The sequence below is a fragment of the Aptenodytes patagonicus genome, chromosome 5, assembly GCF_965638725.1.
Source record: "Aptenodytes patagonicus chromosome 5, bAptPat1.pri.cur, whole genome shotgun sequence".
Classification (NCBI taxonomy): Eukaryota; Metazoa; Chordata; class Aves; order Sphenisciformes; family Spheniscidae; genus Aptenodytes; species Aptenodytes patagonicus.
Genome location: NC_134953.1, coordinates 82,995,451 through 83,015,374, shown reverse-complemented (window position 1 = coordinate 83,015,374; position 19,924 = coordinate 82,995,451). Strand labels below are relative to the sequence as shown.

The 19,924-nt window shown below is 36.6% G+C and overlaps 1 protein-coding gene across 1 annotated transcript in view; it reads right to left on the bottom strand.

The window, feature by feature from the left end:
• ASPM (assembly factor for spindle microtubules) overlaps positions 1-19,924 on the bottom strand; it is a 31,065-nt gene that overhangs the window by 9,545 nt on the left and 1,596 nt on the right. The window contains exons 2-18 of the mRNA XM_076337996.1: positions 19,345-19,488; positions 17,600-18,959; positions 15,525-15,623; positions 14,629-14,775; positions 13,529-13,774; positions 13,305-13,372; positions 12,620-12,761; positions 12,411-12,541; positions 11,532-11,707; positions 11,286-11,431; positions 11,122-11,207; positions 9,545-9,763; positions 8,431-8,647; positions 8,200-8,345; positions 7,969-8,097; positions 7,011-7,205; positions 1,608-6,230 (exon numbers count right to left, since the gene is read on the bottom strand). Of these exons, the coding sequence (XP_076194111.1) occupies positions 1,608-6,230; positions 7,011-7,205; positions 7,969-8,097; positions 8,200-8,345; positions 8,431-8,647; positions 9,545-9,763; positions 11,122-11,207; positions 11,286-11,431; positions 11,532-11,707; positions 12,411-12,541; positions 12,620-12,761; positions 13,305-13,372; positions 13,529-13,774; positions 14,629-14,775; positions 15,525-15,623; positions 17,600-18,959; positions 19,345-19,488 (8,274 nt within the window). The remainder of the gene's footprint in view (positions 1-1,607; positions 6,231-7,010; positions 7,206-7,968; positions 8,098-8,199; positions 8,346-8,430; positions 8,648-9,544; positions 9,764-11,121; positions 11,208-11,285; positions 11,432-11,531; positions 11,708-12,410; positions 12,542-12,619; positions 12,762-13,304; positions 13,373-13,528; positions 13,775-14,628; positions 14,776-15,524; positions 15,624-17,599; positions 18,960-19,344; positions 19,489-19,924) is intronic.

The window sequence follows — 19,924 nt, the reverse complement described above, 5'->3', positions numbered from 1 at the left end:
TTTACCCTAAGGCCACCACAGGAAGTCACTTAAAGCTTTTCCCAGAAGAAAAGGAAATTAAAAAAGTGTAGTCCCACTACATACAAATCATAATTAATATAAATAAGAAGGAAAGATACCTTCCTCCCTCATCCTCAAAAAACAAAATTGAAGCAGCAGTTCAGAGTAACTAGTGTTCTAAGCTTCTTTGAACTCACACTGGATGGATATTTAGCTTGCTACATGGAGATGAAAAACAATTCTCATTACTTCTTGCTGACCACACTTTTATTACATCAATGATAGAAGGAAAATACATCAGACTAAATATTTCCTAGAGTACCTCTAAGAAATCCCAGATAGTTTCACACTAAGTTTCATGTGGCGCCACTCAAGGTACCAACTGAAACGTACAATAAGAATGCAATTTCTCTTCTTACATTCCTCTTCAAAACATTAGCTAGGCACTCGTTAGACTAGGGCCATTTAATAAATCTAAAAGAACTAACATGATTAATTTACCCACACCTTCCTAAATGAGTCTTAAAGAATGCAGCCATTTACTTCACTTTATAGCCAGTACCAGTGCCCACTCATTTCAACACATCAAAGACAGCTGTTGTGGTTTAACCCCAGTCAGCAACTAAGCACTGCACAGCCACTCGCTCACCCTCTCCCCCTCCGGTGGGATGGGGGAGAGAATCGGAAGGGCAAAAGTAAGGAAACTTGTGGGTTGCGATAAGAACAGTTTAATACTTGAAATAATAAAATAATAAGAACAACAAATTGTAAGGGGGGGGGGGAGGGGGGAGAGAGAGCGCACACGCATGCGCGCATGCCTGGGGGGGGCAGGTCAGGGAACAAACCGAGAGGTGATGCAACCACTCACTGAGTGACACCCAGTCGGTCCCTGAGCAGCGATCCCTGTCCCCTGGCCACCCCCCCCCCCCCATTTATATACTGAGCATGACGTCACATGGTACGAAATACCCCTTTGGCCAGTTTGGGTCAGCTGTCCTGGCTGTGCCCCCTCCCAGCTCTCGTACACCTCCTTGCTGGCAGAGTATGAGAAGCTGAAGAGTCCTTGACTCAGTATAAGCACTGCTTAGCAACAACTAAAACATCAGTGTGTTATCAACGTTATTCTCATCCTAAATCCAAAACACAGCACTGTACCAGCTACTAGGAAGAAAATTAACTCCTTCCCAGCCAAAACCTGAACAACAGCTTTCATGCATATTCCAATCAAAGAAAACATTCATTAAGCTACTAATATTTATATAGGTGAAAGCCAGTTAGGACAAAAATATTCTTAAAAGAACCACATAAACACACACAAGTATCAGAACTCATTTGACGTAGTAAAATTCTAGTAGATAAACAAGAAAAAGGGAGTGTTACTTTTTAAGATGAGTACCTCAGCAAGGAAATGCAAAACAGCTGAACTGAGACTCATTTCTGTGCACTGTAATAGCAAGCTTTATACACCTGCCACATAGTATACTTCAGAAATTGAGTCTACTTTAACATATAGCTTTAAACTGTTGTTTGCAAGAGCAGTAATCTTAAAAAAACCCACAAAAGAAAAAATGCACACCCAAACCCCACTACTATACATTCAAAAGTACCTGAATTTTTATTGTGCTTTCCTTAATTTTGTGAAACCTCTTCTTTTCAATGAATCCTCTGACTCTAGCCTGCACAATGATAATGTTCCTCCGGGTTCGTAAGTAAGTCGTTCTTTGGTATTTCATAGTCAAGTGGGATCGGTAGCATCGTTGTAAGGCAACTGCTGCTTTTTTATAGCTTGTGTACTGTAATTTAGTCTTATGCATTAAGTAATAGGCTTGTAATGTAATAGCTGCTGTTCTAAGTTGAATAAATCTTCTACGCTGCACAGCCATCTGAAGAAAAGACTGAATCTTTCTTGCAGCTCGTATGCGTCTTGCTATTTTTCTTGCTTTCATACCACGAAAGGCAGACTGAATAATTACTACCGCTTGTCTTTGAGCGGAATACTCTGCTTTCTGTAAACGAGCCCTGTGACATGCTCTGTACCACCTCTGAATAGCAACTGCTGAACTCTGAATCAATTTATAGCGAGTCCTTATTCTTTGGCATCGGAACATAGACTGGATCATTATTGCTGCTGCTTTCTTTTCAAGAAAATGCCTTCTCTCTACATGCATCTGTAAGAATGATTGTATGCACTGTGCAGCAACATTGGTTTTATACAACTGCCTAGCCTTTTTAGCACAAAAAGAGGATTGAAGGCAAATGACAGCCTTTTTTATTTTTGCGTAGTTTTCCATGTCAGCTTCTTTTGCCATTTTGGCTCTGAACCTTTGCTGTATAACTCTGACAGCCCAGCACAACTGTTTGTAATATCTATGTTGTACGTACATGCGATAACTAGACTGTATTACAATTGCTGAAACATGCATGATTTTCAGTTTCTGTCGTTCCTTCATGCCTCTATATGATGCTTGAATAACAAGAGCAGAATTCTTCATTGTCAGATATTTCTTTTGTTGATTCTTTCCTTTAACATAGGATCGATAGTAGTTCTGTATAAAAATAGCTGCAATTCTCATATTTTGATAGGACCTTCTATTCCTGTGCATTTTGTAGGCTGACTGTATTGTACTAGCAGCTAAATGCATATGTTCAATACTCTTCCGCACTCTGATACCTCTGTACACAGCCTGTATATGAATAGTTACTCTGCGAAGAGAAAGATACTCTGAAGTATGCTGTCTTGACAGAATCAAAGCTCTGTACCTTCTCTGAAAGACAAGAGTAGCTGCTTTAAGAGAGAGATATCTTTGACGTTCTCTAAAAGCTTTAAAATTTTTCTGAACAACAATAGCAGCACAGTGCATTTCTCGATGTTTTTTTGCTCGTGTGTCTTGAAAAGCCTTCTGAATACAAGTTGTTTCTTTCTTTAATGAAGAGTAACGCTGTACTGCAATTTTCTTCAGGTGAATGGCTCTGTATCTCTTCTGCATTAGCTGGGTTGCCCACCGAACTTTTCTGTAATGGCAGTACTGCCTATACATTCGGTAGTTTCTCTGTATTACAAGTGCTGCCTCATGTCTTTTCTTCAAGAAGCATCTTGTTTTCATTCCTCTATAGGCAGCCTGAAGAACTAAGACAGAATTGTACAGTTTTAAGTATATTGCTCTCACACGCTTCCCTTCCCTGTAAGCACGATAACGTTGCTGTATGATTACTGAAGCAAGCCTGACAGCTTGATAAGAGATGTAAATTTTACACATTCTTAACGTTGCTTGAATAACTGTAGCAGCTTGATGCATCTGCCGTATTTTTTTTCTTACCACAAAGCCTCTATAGACAGACTGTATGGTAACAGCAGCATCAAGGAAAGAGAGATACTTTTGATGTTGAATTTTTGCTAGTTTTGTTGCTCTGTATTTTCTCTGAATTACAATAGCAGCTGTCTTAATAGAAAGAAAGTGTTTTCTTTTGAGAAAAGTTCTAAATCTTCTTTGAATAAGCTCAGCTGATTCACTCATAGTTCTTATAAGTCTTCTTGTTTTCATTCCACGGAATGCAGCCTGGATACGAAGTGCAGCGCTTTTCATTATCATATAGTTGTGAACTTGTTTATCTCGCTCCTTACAAGCACGGAACCACTGCTGAATCCGCCTAGTTGCCAGCAACAATTTTCTGAAATCCCTCTGTTGTTTGTGCATTCGATAATAAGACTGTATTATTGCTGCTGACTGATGCATAGTTTTTAAGTCTTGTCGGACCTTCATGCCTCTACAGGCAGCCTGAAGGACAGTGATAGACTTCTTTAGCTCCAAGTACTTTTTACGTTGTACTTTGCCTAAACAAAATGCTCTATATTGTCTTTGAATTATAATTGCTGCCATTCTCATTGCCCGGTATTTTATGTTCATGCAGTGCATCTTAAATGTGGCTTGGATACAAATAGCTGCTTGATGCATACAGTGAATTCGTCGTCTAACTCTTACACCTCTATAAATTGCCTGCATTTTGACTGTAGCTTTTTTTAAAGACAAATATTTCTGCTTTTGATGTTTAGCATGAATAATTGCACGATAACGCCTTTGAACTACTGTAGCTGCAGATCTAAGTCTTTCATAGTCCTTTTTGATCAGGTAAGATTTGAAGGCAGCTTGTATAGTTGTAGCAGCTTTGTTTAGTTTGCTCAGTTGTTTCCTCACAGTCATCCCACGGTAAGCAGACTGCAAGACTAACACAGCTGCCTTTGTTTTTAGATAAATTACACGTTGTGTTTTTTTCATACAGTAAGCTCTGAAGTATTTCTGAATCACTAGAGTGGCTTGTCTTAGTTTCTTATATTTTAGTTGATTTACATGCATTCGGTAACAAGACTGAATAATTGTTGCAAGATCATGTTTCTTTTGAATTGTTTTTCTCTCAGTTTTCCCCCTCCATATTGCCTGAAGACGCACCACAGAGTTACGCAGCTGAACATATTCTTGCCGTTGTTTCTGGCCTAGAACACTGGCTCTGTAATGCTTTTGGATAGTTAGCACAGCATGGTTCATAAGTCTGAATTTTTTCAGAGCCACAAATTTTCTGAAGGCAGACTGTATCTTAGTAGCAGCAACACGCTGTCTTTGAATCTGCTTTCGCACCTTCCAGCTGCGAAAAGCTGCTTGTAAAGAAAGCACTGCTGCTCTTGTCATTAAGAACTTGAGTCTTTGCCTGTTACCAGTCTTATAAGTTCTGTACCACCTCTGAATCACAATGGAGGCCTGAACCATTGCCTTATATTTCATTCTTGCAGCATGAGCTCTAAAAGCAGTCTGAATTTTAATAGCAGCTCTATATTCAAGTTTAAGCTTTTTGCGTGCTTTATAACCCCTGTAGGCTGCCTGTAAGCACACAGCTGCTTTTTTAACTTGTAAGAACTCCTGCCTCTGACACAGTTGCTTTTCATATGCACGATAATGTTTTTGAATGACAACAGCAGCACTATAGATGCTTAAATAACGTTGCCTGTCCCTTCTCATTCTGTAGCATGCCTGGAGAAATACTGCAGTCTCCCTCCACCTTTGTATTCGTTTCCTGACAAGATAGCCTCGAACTACAGCTTGAATTCTTATGCAAGCTCCCTTCAATTTCCTATAATCTTCTTTAAGTTGACGAGCACATCTATGAGACCGATACCTTTGCTGGACATAAAGTGTTGCCTCCCTTAATCCACAATAATGCTTACGTGCTTGCCTCATCTTTACAAAAGCTTGAATCTTCACTGTTGCATCTTTCAGGTTTTTAAATCTCTTCCGGACAATATAAGCACGGTAACTTGCCTGAATTTTTATCACAGATTTCAATATGCGAGCCTTTTTCCTAGCTTCCATTCCTCTGCAGGCAGACTGTAGGACAATAGCAGCCAGACGCATCTTCTGGAAAGAAGCAGCTGCTTTTTTAGAAGTGACATGTGCCCTATACCAAGTTTGAATTACAGAAGCAGCATTTTTAATCTCTTTGTATCTTTTAACTTGTTGGTATTTTCTCACATGTGACTGCAATGTAGTAACAGATTTTTTTAATCGTAGAAATCTTAGTTTCTCTTTTTTCATTCTCCACAGTGATTGAACAACACAAACTGCTTTTGTTTGCCTGTATAGTTTACGTGCCTTCATGCCTCTGAAAGCAGCTTGGAGAACTATCACTGCTGCACGCTTTTGCAAATAGTACTCTCTTTCAATTTTTCCTAGTTTATAAGCTCTGTAATACTGCTGAATTGTCACTATTTTTGCCCTGTGTTCCTGGTAAATACATCTAGCCAGCTGACACCTGTACCAAGCCTGAATCTTTATAACACTTTGCTTAATACGTAGATACTGCTTCAGATTTCTGTGCATCCTATACCAAGACTGTATGACAAGGGCAGCCCTCTTTCTTTCAGCCAGTTTTGAAGATTGCCATTTTCGGAAATAAGTCTGAAGCACTAAAGTTGCTTTAGTTTTCTGTTGATTTTTGTATTTTCTCCATCTTCTGAATGCAGACTGAATAGTAAGTGCTGAAGACTTTAAGATTCCATATCTTTGCCGGTCTTTTTTTGCCAACTTAGATGCACGCAGATGACTCTGAATTGTAACAGTAGCCCAAACAATTCGTTTATATGCAGCAACAGACTTCACCATCCTTATCCTTGCTTGTACAAAGATAACATAGTATCTTAGCTGTAAATATCTTTTCCTAGCAGAGTATCTCCTCCAATAAGCCTGCAGGAAAAAGCAGAAAATTTAGTATTTTCTTCATGGTATCTCGAGTTAAGCCTAATTTGGAAACTACCAACCTCAGACTTTTTAAAGATTTCTTTGATCCTACTTCCTTAGGAAGATAAGCCCATATATCTACATTTAAAAAAAAGAAGAAAAAAAGGCGCAAATGATTGAATCATTGCTTTTTTAACCATTTTAAATTCTGGGAAAAAGCTAAATTTGCCCTGGCAACAAAAGATTCCCTTTTAAGCTATTTGATAAATCTGTGATTCTTTAATCTCCATTCAAAAAAAAGTCTTAAGAATGTAATACTTAGCTTTGGGTAATAGTGAGGAAAGTATCTTGAGAAACTGAATTAGCTGCCCAACTACCAATTGGTAACTAATGTCTGCCATTCTGAACGTGCCCACCACAGGTGTCATAACACTAAGAGAGTAATTTTTTTTTTTTTTTTTAAAGCTTCTTCAGTAATGTTCGGCAGCTGCAAAGAGGCAAGCCAACAGAATCTAATCAGTCCTTACACTGACTGGTTTAAGGCCCAGTGTTTTAATGTTTGTGATATACCAAAATATTCACTAATTGTTGATTTACTAGCACATTATCATTTCTCTCTGAAGAGAGAAAGTTACCAAAACTTCTCCAAAGGGGTGGGTGGGGAAGTATTACATTTTCATGAAGACATCCGTTGCTGCAAGCAGAACAAATGACCCTGAGCAAGCCTTTTTCTTAGATGTTTCAGAGGGTTTCCTTGCTCTGTAATCTCACTTTAGATTGTATTACCTGAATGACTGTGGAAGATTTACTTCTGGCTTCTTCTAGTTTTGTCTTTTTCAGCTTTAAAAAAATCATCCTGGCTAAGTATCTTCTCCAGTGCTTCTGGATGAAAATTGCTGCATTCACTTTCTTCAGGATGCATCGACGAGACAAGAAGTTTATTGCAGATTTTTGAATTATCCGAGCAGCTCTGTCTCTTTCCTACAAAGAGTGAATTTCCACTGAACAGTTAGGATTGGAATTTTCACTCAATTTTTTGATGTATTAGAATAACTGTCTAAAGCAATTTCATAAAAATTAGGCTTGTTGATGAAAAAAACCCTACATAAATATAACCTCTTCCCCCTTCTACACCACAGATTCTTAGAATATTTCAGTTGAACAATGATCCAACATCCAATAATATATCTCAGTTAGACACAGTGGTGGCATTTCTCAAACATAATGGTGTCATAGCTTTAAAACCATCACAAGATCTGGTATAACTACCAGAAAAGCAAGAAACAAAATACCAGAAGTCATGCGACTCAACTCAAAACACTGGTGAAGTTTAGCTCCTGAACAAAAATATTAAATCCATGCAGAAGTTTAATTACTCTTTTCATCTTGTAGACATTAATAGGAATTAAAAATTAACTACTGCTTTTTTGTTTTAAGGAAGCAGTGCAACTATTTTATATTTGAAATATTGGGAAAAGGGCTTAAAGGGTGGCATGCTCTAATCAGAACATAAAAGAAAGAAAGTAGCCTTTAAACAAATGTAGTTATTTCAGAATAGTCTTAAACAGAAGTGTTTTTTAGTAGATTACACAAAGAAGGATGTATATTTTGATAATAAAAATGGTACTCAATTTTAATGCCAATATTATTCTAATAAACCTGTATACTCCAAACAGTGAATTTATATTCTTTATTTAGTATTTCTCAAAGTAGAAACTATGAATATTGCACAGACAAAGAGTACCTGAGAAAGTTTCAGTTCCCTTTTCAGCCTGTAATTCCTCCAAGCAGACTGAATTAATCGAGCAGCTCGAGTTTCTTGCCGAAGATCTAGAAGCCGTGAACACAGAAATGATACGTAGGTAATAACAACCTATGTAAACACAGAACACAGCAAGTTAAGGGCTATACGGAAGAGCAGGACATGCTTACAGGAGAGCAGAATGTGTTTACATCAACACTAAAGGCATCTTACCTTCTCATCAGGAATTGTATTTGACATGTCTGAGTGATGAATCATTGCTGGTATTCCACCAAGGTCAGAAACTGCAGCATTGATCAGCTGGAAGTTTTTCCTTTCGTTGTCCAAGAGTTCCTTGTATAGGACTGAGGCAGTTACAGATTTGCAAAGAGAAAGTGTTTGTCAAATCACATTGTGCATAGAAGAAATAGATTAACATGAATTTCTGTGCATCAAATAACTCACTTTGGTCAAACATTCCCTCCATAACATTTAGAGAAGTATCAGACTCTGAAGAGGATGAGGAGGAAGAGTTTAGTCCCACTGTATGAGTTCTTGAGCATTCTACTGTTTGAGTTGTACGTTGGCACACAGCTTCCAAAGGCACATAACATGGATGATAATGATGAACCAAATGACATAATACTCTACCATCTGAGAAACACACTGTGAAATTTTCCACCTGTTAAACAAAATACAGTAAGATACAAGCTCCTTGAATTTTTGTTACTAGTTAATTGGTATAAACTGGATATAGAATTTATCTTGTACCTTTGAAAGAGACCAAGTGCAAATTTTTTTTTTGAACAAAAAAAATTTATGAAACTAGTGCTTCCTTTGAGCATTCACTGTACAGTGACATACATCTGTGAGAAACCAGAAACAAAGATGTGTGAATCACTATACAATGAGTCTCCAAGGAAAACATTTAAGAAACCAAAAAGAAAGGAATCTTTCTACAGAATGATTCCCAAGAAACTTCTACAGATACCTTTACACTAGGTATTCAGTGCAGAAATAAGCTCTGAACTTGCATCAGTCTTAAGTGCTCTATCTTGCCCTTCAGAAAAAATAGCAGGTGTGACTGTATTCTGACCAGAGACAAGTCTCTGAACAGGGCTTCTCTTCTTGGAAGGAACAAACAACATGTCCCTTCTAAACAAACGTCTCTTTGAGGAGAAGAATCCTCCTTACCCCAAACATTAGTTTAATTCTCATAGTTCCTATAAATGGTGAAAATTTTATGCACAAATACTTTTAGGATGAATGCTCATTAAAAAAACCTCAAACCCATATTCCAGCAAAAATGTTCTATTTTTAAAAGGCACTTTTATGCATAAGACTAACTGGAAGGGGAGATCCTTTTGATCAAATTTGTTTAAAAGGAGAGCTGCAGCTAAACTCACAGGAAGACGGTTATTTCAAATCAGATTAAACAAATTCCAGACGGATATTTAAAACTAATTACCATTGGCTGCTACTACATATTTGATAGTTTGAAAAATTCTGCTCTATAAAGAATAAGACTTCTTATGACAGCAAAGGATGTATTTGCTGAAATGTACACAAAACTATTTACCTTGATATTGTAAAATCCACAAACAGCATTAACCCATGCCATCAGCAGCTTCACATTTTCATTGTAACTTTGAGGTGAGGAGTTACTACTATTATCTTCTTGTACTCTACAATGATTTGGAAAAGTCTTGAGAGCACCCAATTGTGTTTTTCTTTTATGTGCAGTCTTTAAAAACTCAATTTCTTCTTTTAACTGTTCCACATTAAGAAAAACATCCACCTATTGAGAAGAAAGAAAGAAAAAAAGATTTTATTTATGTCACCAACAGTCTGACATGACATACTTTATAGCAGCTGGATGCAGAGGCTTTAGATATGGCATTTTAAGGAGAAACTACTCTCACTACTTAGCAGTACCTACCACACTGAATCAGTAGTGGATAACCTGGGCTTGCCAGCATAGATGGCAGCGTCTGCTACCAACTGCTTCAGATAAAAGAACCTAAACCCACATTCCCACTGTTCTGTGTCAGTTACTTCATTGGTTAACAGTTGGGGGAAATAGGAAATTCCCTGAAACAGCCTGTGTAATTTCACCATACTTTCAGAGGAAACAAGAATTTCAGAGTCTTGCCTGCATTTCTACTGAGTCCCTGTACCACTCCTCCTCATTTAAGGGATTCTGAGAGGACGTGAGCTGGTGTTGTGATGGTGTGAGAAGTTTTGGAGAACAAGTAGCATATCCACAGGGCTTGGGTAAAGCCACCGCTCACTGAAATTACTTCTTTAATCAAAAGCAATGCAGCTGTGACACATGCGTACAGGAGAACTAACTGGAAGAGGGTAACTACTCAATACTGTAACACTAGTTAAGTAAGAAAACAGTTACATTTGATTTTTATTATGTTCTTCTGGCTTTCTGATAGTTCTGTGGCTATAGTCTTTGAAATTCTTGCTTTGGTGAAATTCCACCCCAACTTTTTACCTTTCATACTTTATGTTCCTTCCAACTGGATTTGTCAGCTGGATACGTATTTTCAAAAGACTATCCGACTCGAGTTAACTCTTAAAACAGTCTTAAGAAAACTATTTTTGCTTTCTCTACCAATTTTTTCCAGTAGCTTTGAAATGCCATTGAAGTAATGCCTACGAAACCTTCATTCTTATTTCAAGAATATTTCTTCAAATTGACTGTTTCAGACAAATGGAAAAAAGTAGAAGTGCTATAGCTTCAGAGCTTATGCTATAATTGTCTATCAGCATAACCTCAAAATGTGCTTTTCAGTTACTAAGAGCTTACCAGCATTTTGAAACCAACGTTATTTTACTTTTAATTATCAATTCTGTTGGCATATAGCATAAACTCAAAAGTTAAGTTTTTTTTCCAAAAACTTGTATGAGTGTGTATAAGAAAAAGTATAGATAAAATGTTATCTAAACTGTATCGTTAGGGAACAGTTAGCAGATTTAGGTAAAGTTTGCATGGCACTTTGAACATACAAAGCGGATCATTTCACAGTCTAAAATTTGATTAGTAGAGGCTTTCACAGACAACAAATACTCCTGAAAGACTGGGGGTTTTATTATCACTCATTTGTAACTAGTAACAAACAAACAAAATAAATAATTGAATAGTACCTGGAAGGCAAACACAATTTTCCACAGGAGTGCTAACGTTCGTTCTCTGTGTCTATCCACAATATCCCTGGAGTCAATTGAAGCACCTATCAAATAAAACAAGGAATTAAAGTGTGCAGTAGTCCTCCGATGCACTTGGAATAACCCTGATTTCTAGGCCTTACCACTTTCATCTTTCAAGTGAATTCCTCGCTCTTTAAGGACATTAAGAACAATGTCAACATTATGCATCTTCTGTAGACGACTTATTGCAGGAACTCTCAGTTGTTCTGAAAGATTCCAGTTTTTGGTGAGAAGTTCCATTGTTCTCCTAACAAAGGGAATTTCACAGTTTAATGCCTTAGCTGCGCTCATATTAAGTATTATATAAAAGAAAATAAATAGTTCAAAATAATTTTGTATCAACGCACACAAGACGAATGCCACATTGTAAGTCCACAGCCAGATTTGTTACAGCAAAATCAAATTCATCAAGTGGAGTTTGAATATGACTGACAGGTAATCCTAAGAAACCAAGATGGCGGGAAAGGTCACCTTCACCACTCAGGAAATCCCGAGAAAATGCAAGCAGAAGGTCTTTGCTAGCCTGGAGGAAAAAAAAAAAAAAAAAAAAAAAAAAAAAAAAAAAGAGGAAGATAATCTTAACACTGCAATATTTGTCAAGCAGAATACAATTTTCATCCCTTGTCCCCCAAATTGCATTCCATATTTCCTTGCCTAATACTTAAAATGATAATTTTTTTAAAAAATTTATTTTTAGGCAGTTCACGCAGCTTTAGTTTTCATCGTACCTCACTACCATGTCACTAAAAGCACCACCAAATCCAGGAGTACTTTTTTCTCAGTCTGTCTACATAGTACAAACCCAAGAAAAGTGATTTTTATTTGAACATATTTGTTAATCAAAGCCTTTGTATGACAGATGTTGCGTAGTCTCTTATCACAGCAAAATAACAGAAAAAAAACAAACAGAAAAGCCCATCAAACTGACTTACAGTTTAAGATCAGCTGCAGTATGCTAGAGTGATATTTAAAAATAACGCAGAAGCTTAGCTTTAGAGAGGGAAGCCAGATAACACAAGATAATGGAGTCCTTCCTACAGGACCAACACCTCAAAATTTTCTTGGGAATTCCTTTACATGACCATGAGATGATGTGTTGAGAATGTTCATGCAAAAGGCTGAACAGCCAAGACTTGTTAAAGAAAAGTACATAGATAAAAAAAAAAATTTCTACGTTGAGTCTTAGGACGATATTGGAGGGAGACACCAAATCACAGCTCTCTTACCTTGAACTCTGCATCCTTACAAAAGAGGCAAGGGTCATGGTCAATCATTCTGGACCGTTTGGCACAATCCAGAAAGCAAACTAACAACAGCAATTTTTTCAGTGTGAATTTTGACAAAGCTTCTTCGTGACCTAAAAAGATAGAACCCATTAAGTGATAGTTCAAAAATTAAGTGCTAAAAATAACCTATTTTTGGAAGTAGTAGTTACCTTCTCGGTAAAGGTGAGGCACAGTGGGATGTCTGTATTCAGCTGCAATGTCAGGGTTCCAAAGCAAGCGATTAAGTATAAATATTGCTAAACCCATAACATCACTATTACTCTCCAAAGCTATCAGTTCTCCATAAACAGTCTAATATGAAAGGAGGGGAAAAAAGCAGAACCGTTAAAAATTACCTTAAATACTATGAGGTTTTTTTTAATAACGTACATTACTGAAATTCTGAAGTCATTAGTCTCTAAAAATCAACCAGTTTTTCAAATCAGTCACTGAAGGATAAAACCAAAGGAAATTTCAGAAGATCCAGTCTCATTTCAGAACATGCATGATCATCTGCATCTGAAGAACCAATCAGGAACTTCCTTAAGACAACCACATTTTTCTCCAGTTTAGTAAAGAGTGAAACTGACAGGAAACTGCTTTTGTGTTATTGGTCAGGGAGTTAACTTCCACTTTCCTTGATTAAATATTTTCCTTTTTAGTAAGGTAAGCACTTTTTTAAAGGAAGTCTGTTGTAATAATTTAAAAGAGATGTAAACATGCTATAACTGAATTGAACCTACATGAATTAGTAAAACAGAAAATACAAGGAAACCCGAAACATCGCCTGCTAAAAAAAAAAAAATGCTAGATGTCCTTTAAACTTTGATTATAGACCATGAAATCTGCACTTACCTCCAGACCTATACGCAGCCACAAAGGGTTGTAAGATAAAAGCCAGTTAAGAACTTTCTGCCTTTCTCCTGCAAGAGAGCATCTTGTAATATTACATCCAGCGAACACTTCATATTACAGCAAAAATTTCTATCAACCAATTTTAGATTAAATCAACTTAGTGTGTGAATAATCCTTTTTCTATTTACAAGAAAAGAGAGGATGCAAAGTTTTAGTATTCTTACCGACATCTTTCCAGAGGTGTCTGTCTTTACGAACTAGCAAACGTCTAGTTTCAATCTCAACTTCCAGCTTCTTAGTAGCTTTAACCATTGTTTCAGATGTAAACAAACGGCAAGCATCACGTCGTAACTTATTCAGCTTACGATGAGCCGTATAAGCTTTTAGAGATGCTTCATCTTTCGTTGGTGCTTTAGGAACACTGGTTTTATGATGGTTCTCTTCGCCCAAGACAAGGGCAGCTGCATTTACTGTTTAAACACATACAAAAACTATGCGTTTACATCTCAAATAAGGTAGCTTTGCCCACCTCATTTATTTTTTTCCTCTCTAAGTTCACATTTTGTTACTTTCCTTCTGACTAATGATTTTATCCCTCAGGGAGCTTACCAGCTGCTGCACTAAACATATATTGTCAACTACATGTGTATTAGTCAAATATTTAATATAACAATGCTTATTTCATAAGTGAGCAGTGCTAGGAATTCAGTTTTAAGATCAAGCGTACCATCTTCAATTTTTTAGGTTGAAGCTAAAGATAGAGGAAGAAGTATGTTACCATCATTTTAGTAAAGTGACAGCTATGTTTTTCAGCAGGTGGGGATTCCCCACTCAACACCTACTGAGGAGTGCCGCAGCCACGCATTCCAGTGTGTATTTCTTGTTGCAGAGCACGCCCATTCAGGCGCGTGGTATGCTGTGCCTGGTGTGAGCAAGTGTGCCATCCACACTTATCACAAGGGAAAAATATGACCCTGAAAAGGGTTAGATGGTTATAAAATTCTGCTGGGATGGACAGCACTGTCTCCAATGTGAGAACTGCTTTTGGTTTAGCATATTCCATTATTTTCTAGCATAACTGCCACTGAAACACATTACCAAATATTCAGTTTATGATTATCACAGTATTAAGTCAACACCTAAAATGGGAAACACAGGTGATACAGAAAAACCTACTCTTACCTAAGAGCTTAATGTTTCACAAACCAAAGTGACAAATTGGGAGTGGTGTTAAGCTAGTACTATTATTCATTGATATTAATAAAGTACATTATATAATGTTTAAGAACATTGAGAGACAATGTGAAAATTCTTGTACTTTTACCTTGTGAGGTGTTTGTTTTTACACTGAAGTCATCAGGGGTAAGTACAAAATTTAACCACCAGGTGAAACCTCGTTGCTGCTTCTCCTTCCAACGTTCATCATAAAACATATTTTTAGCAGCAAAAGGCATGGGGTGCCTAGGGATGACTTTAAAAAAAAAAAAGTAAGTTTGTAGTTCTTGATAACCGATATACATTTCATTGTGGAAAGGATTAATGTTTGACACTCCATTTAGCACTATAGCAGAAAAAAGCAGATTGTTAGAATTTTCAGTGACTTACAGATCAGCCACCATTAAATAAACTTCAGCCACAAAACATGGATTAAGTTATTAAAGCACTGGAACAAAGACAAGACAAAATTTCTAGAATCCAGGCCGTTTGCAATGCACATCTTGGGGCAAAACCAAGTTGAGCTGGATTACATCCAGGAAGAACCATTTTATAGATGCATTTTTCTGATCAGATCAACTTAGTATTAGTTGATTAGTATTAGCTCTGCAAAATCAGTATCTTTTTGGTAAGAAGTTTTCTGTTCTTAGGTATTCTGTTGTTGTATTAAAATGTTATCAGATATGGAAGAGGCATTTCACTGATAACCAGTCAGTCAGCTGGGAACATATCTGTAATGTAGCTTTTACACTTACAGGCAAAACCAGAGGAAAGTAACATTTACCTTCAGCTTGCCATGTGTTGCAACCAATTTTCTTATGAGTAGTCAAAACGGAACATGATAGGTTACGTATATTTTTCTACCAAATATTGATTCGTTGTAGGTACAATATTCTATTTCATCTCAACTCTAACCAGTTGGGTCTTACCAATCACTACCAGTACAGCAATTGTGATGTTCAGTTCAGTGTATACTGTTTTATGAAGTATCAGAAATTTGCCTACCTGTTTTCAGTGGTTTCACAAACGTCAGGCGAGACTGAGCCAATCCAGGGATAGGTTTACTAATTCTGTTAGTTTTAGATGCTTTCTGAAGTGAAGAACCTACAAGCATTAACACACAAATATGAACAAGTATGTCAGTGAAAGTTAATGTATTAAGGTTTATATCACTTATAAAGCACAGAACTAGAGTAATTCCCCATGAACCCATACAAAATACCAGTAATCTCCTGTTGATGGAAAAAGTTAAGCAAACCAGTTTGACTACGATTAAAAGGGAAAAATAGTTCAAAGTAAGTGCTATTGTATTTCACAGTTCTTCCATACATTACGGAAATGTACTTATTCATTATCATATGCCTAGAAACACTAAGCTAATTCATAAAAACATTCATTAGAACATGTGAAAGTGTGTATTCTATAAGCAGCTGGGGTAAGAGGTATGACTTTTAGGGCTTGACTCACCTCTTCCCAGTTAGATTGAATACTACATTGATACTCATTTCAGAGCAGCCTGACTTGTGTTATTAGCTAGTGCCTTGATGCCTAAACTAAGTATTATCCACCACACAGCAGTAGAAGGACTTAAATAAAACACAAGGGAAAAATGCAGATTTAGGCTTTCTGAACCCTCAACATGTAAAAAATACACACTTTTAGCACAATCGTTTTGTTACATCATTTTGACATCAAATGAAGGATTAAAAAAGTATGCTGTTGCAGATGGACTATCGTTGCAGCCTGACACCCCCTGACAAGATGGTACTTCAGAAACAAAAAAAGAGATCATAAATTCCAGGTTGCACTCTCCTGCTTAACAGAAGTAGTGTTTTTCATAGAACATTCACTTCTAGAGAAGTGAAGAAGTCATTCCAATCTCTCATGCACTTCTAATAAATTTTAAATAATTCTGATAATTTTTAATAAAGTTGGATCTCAAATGGATTAAATTAATGACGGACATTTCAAAGTTAACTTTTAGTAGTGAAATATGAATTTTGTTTGTGAAGCCTAGAGACAATGCCTATGCAATAAAAAAAACCCCAACAGGTTCTATTTCTCAAGAAAAATTGTCATGAAGAACATAACTCAAAGCCGTCATCATTTTTGTGTCTTACAACTAGGATTAAGAGACTCCAAAGTCATTTTGGGCTCACAGAAGACTTCCTTGTCCAACCCATCTATCCTTACCCTAATGGTTGAATAGAAATAACCTGGTAGATAACACAGCTTTTCCTGCTGCACACTAACACTGTTAGTGTGTTACGTTTTTATGTAGACTATCTTAATAAAGCCCGAAATCGAAGTGCGTTACTGAAAGCCCCAAATCAAATCTAGATCACAGAACAGATCATTTGAACTGAAGAAAGCAGCATATATTATTTTGATCCGAAAGCCATGATGAATTTTTCCTGTTAGTTATACTGCAGAGACTGCATGAAGATTCTGCAAATTAAGTGCTTCTTTCAGTCACAGACCCTCATTCTTTTTCTATTCCAGAGCATATTTGGGAACAGAACATTTAGAAAACCCAAAATACATTGAAATACAAGAAGCCAACTTCTTCTTATCTTCAAGCAACAAAGAATTGGCAAACTATAAAGGCAGAAAGATGTACACAAGGCTGACAACAGGCTAATTACAGACAGTAAAAAGCAGGCAGCGTGAATGAGACTTGGGAACTACATATTTGAAAACACATGACAACAGCAATGAGTCAAATATTCACAATGGTAAGTATATATATGACAGAAAGCTCATGCAGCAAGTAAGTTTCTAGTAAATTCAAATTACATAACAGGGGCTCTGCTCGCTAACTGCCGGACACTTTTCCTGTTACTGTCGTTAACAAGGTTTACAAAAGCATAAAGTAAATTTGAAGCCAATTATGTAACCAAAACTCTGACTTAGTTTTCAAATTTTTAAAATGCAGATAATATCTAACAAATTGCAAAGGCCCACATTTCAGAGATATGAAATATTCCTAACTGTTGCTAGACAGTTCAGCTTGCTATACAAATTTAATAATCAAAGGCATCTTTCAGAAAGTGATAAATGAAGGAAATACTACTGCTCACCAGCTTTCTTTCTCTGCCCTACTCTCTCTTGGTTTGCAGGTTTGAAGGCTGATGGTCTCATAGTAGCATGCATTTTATTGTCCACATTAGACATTAGAGTTCTTTTTCTTTCCACTTCTTCCACGTACACTGGGGCTGTAACTCTACTATTTCCTACATATATTTCACTTTTCCTCTTACGACACAAAGAAGTTGATCCAGTAGGAGATGAATTTGCTTTGTCATTGTGACACTTATTTTCAGCTGAAATGGAACCTATAACTGGAAGGCGTTTAGATATTTCTGCTTTTGTATGTACTGGCACCATATTAGCACATCCCATTATTGCTTTACTAAGGCATTTTTTAGATTTTGGCTGGAGGGTTTCCATTCTTTTTTCTTCAGCAGCTTCAGGCTTATTTTTGATGACAGTGGCAGAAAGAACTGGATGCTTTTTCGGTTGGTCTCTCTGAGAAGAATTGCAAGTCTGAAGTTCCTCTGTACAAGGAAAATTGAAGTGATTTTCTCTGGGTTTGTCATAATGAAGTACCTGTGATTCTACATTATGCATCTCAAAGACTTCATTTAAGTTGTGTTCTATATGAACAGGTGTTTTTGTCTCTGTGTCTCCATTTCTTTTCCATTTTGAGGGTAGGAATTTCTTCACAATATAAGTCTCTGTAGTAGATGATATTAAAGCCGTCTCAAGTTTGGGAGTCTTTGATTGCTTATCTGACAAGCTGTCTTTCACAAATTGATCAGGTGACAGAATTGGAACAGGCTGCTCTATTATAGCTATATCCACTTGATAACTGTCATTTACAAAAGAATCTGGACTTAAAATTCTCCTTGTACTTAAAACAGGCACAGATGCTGAGTGTTCTGGAGTGCAAACTGGTGAGAGCGTACAATTAAGAATTACTTCATTGTTTGAAATTGGCAGTTGTGCTAATCCAGTAGAACTGTATGCACTTTCAGATTTTAATTCATTGTGCTCATCAACAAATTTCTTGACATTACAGCTGTCTATTTCAGGCAGTAACTCCTCATTTACAGTGGCAGCAATATCTGAGAATGTAGTAGATCTTCTCATTGAAAGTGGTGTGCAAACAGCATTACGATGTTCCTCTAGCATTGGTGCAATAGGAGATATAGGCAATTTATTTTCGGAGCCAATGAGAGAGTCATTTCCTGGGGATATACTCTTTTGCATTGTGTTCTGATTTTCACATGGCTCAAGTGGGCTTCTAATTCTGTCCACCTTCTGGGAAACTTGAAAAGTTTTATTAACATTTTTAATTTTCAAATTACTTTTTTTAACTTTTATTGAAGCAGATGTTTCTGAAGTGTTTTTCTTTTTTATAGTATCCCAAAGACTCTTCTGAAAAAAGAACCATAAATAAAAGTTAGTATGGTGACTTTCTACATATTTTTCTGTGTAAGTATGAACATTACTAGTGTATTCATTCAAAGTCTAAAAATACTATGAAAAGAACATCTAGTCCAAAATTCACCACAAGTTATTTCCAGGCTTGAAAACAGCTTTTTTTGGTCATGTTTTAGTTTTATTCTGTAACTGTAATGCACCAGTATCTATCTACTTTCCAATCCAGCTGAAAAATTTTGAAGACAATGAGCATTCCCACAGACAGCATCTTTTATCAATTTTTAATTCTCCTTCATTGAATTTTCTACTAATAAAAACAATATCTGTGTCAGCTGTGCCAAAGTAATAGAATTAAGACACATAATAAACACATATTTACCTTCTTCTTCAGAGGCTGCTCAGCCACACCCAGGAGCACAGCTTGATGCTTTACAATGCCATTAATAACAAAAGTTACCAGTTCTCGGACTTTTCCTTCTTCTAATGGTGTCCATGTTATAGAAACAAAGATCCTTTGTCCTGACTATTGGAGAAAAAGAAATGTTTAAAATCTAGCACTTAGGTACACTTAGGTAATGTCAAAGATAGAGTAATCAAATCAAAAGAGAAACAGTATACAGAAGTAACATACATTCCGACAATATGAAATGATAAACAATTGTTAAATGTTTAAATGTCAATTTTCCCCTCTGACGTGTAAATTTAAGCAACCTCTATCAAAAATGTTGTCTTATTAAAAGGGCATATACCTCCTAATGAAACTATAATGGAAAGCAAGAACACATATAAATATTACACAGTAGAAAGGACAAGATTTGAGCAAAGGTACGTAGAAGAAATTACATAATTTTTTGCATATATTAACCAAATAAGTCCTCTAAAGTAATTTTGAGATAATTATATTTGGACTAAGAATCAGAGGTTAATTTTTAGGACCTTAGCTGAATGTAAATACAAGT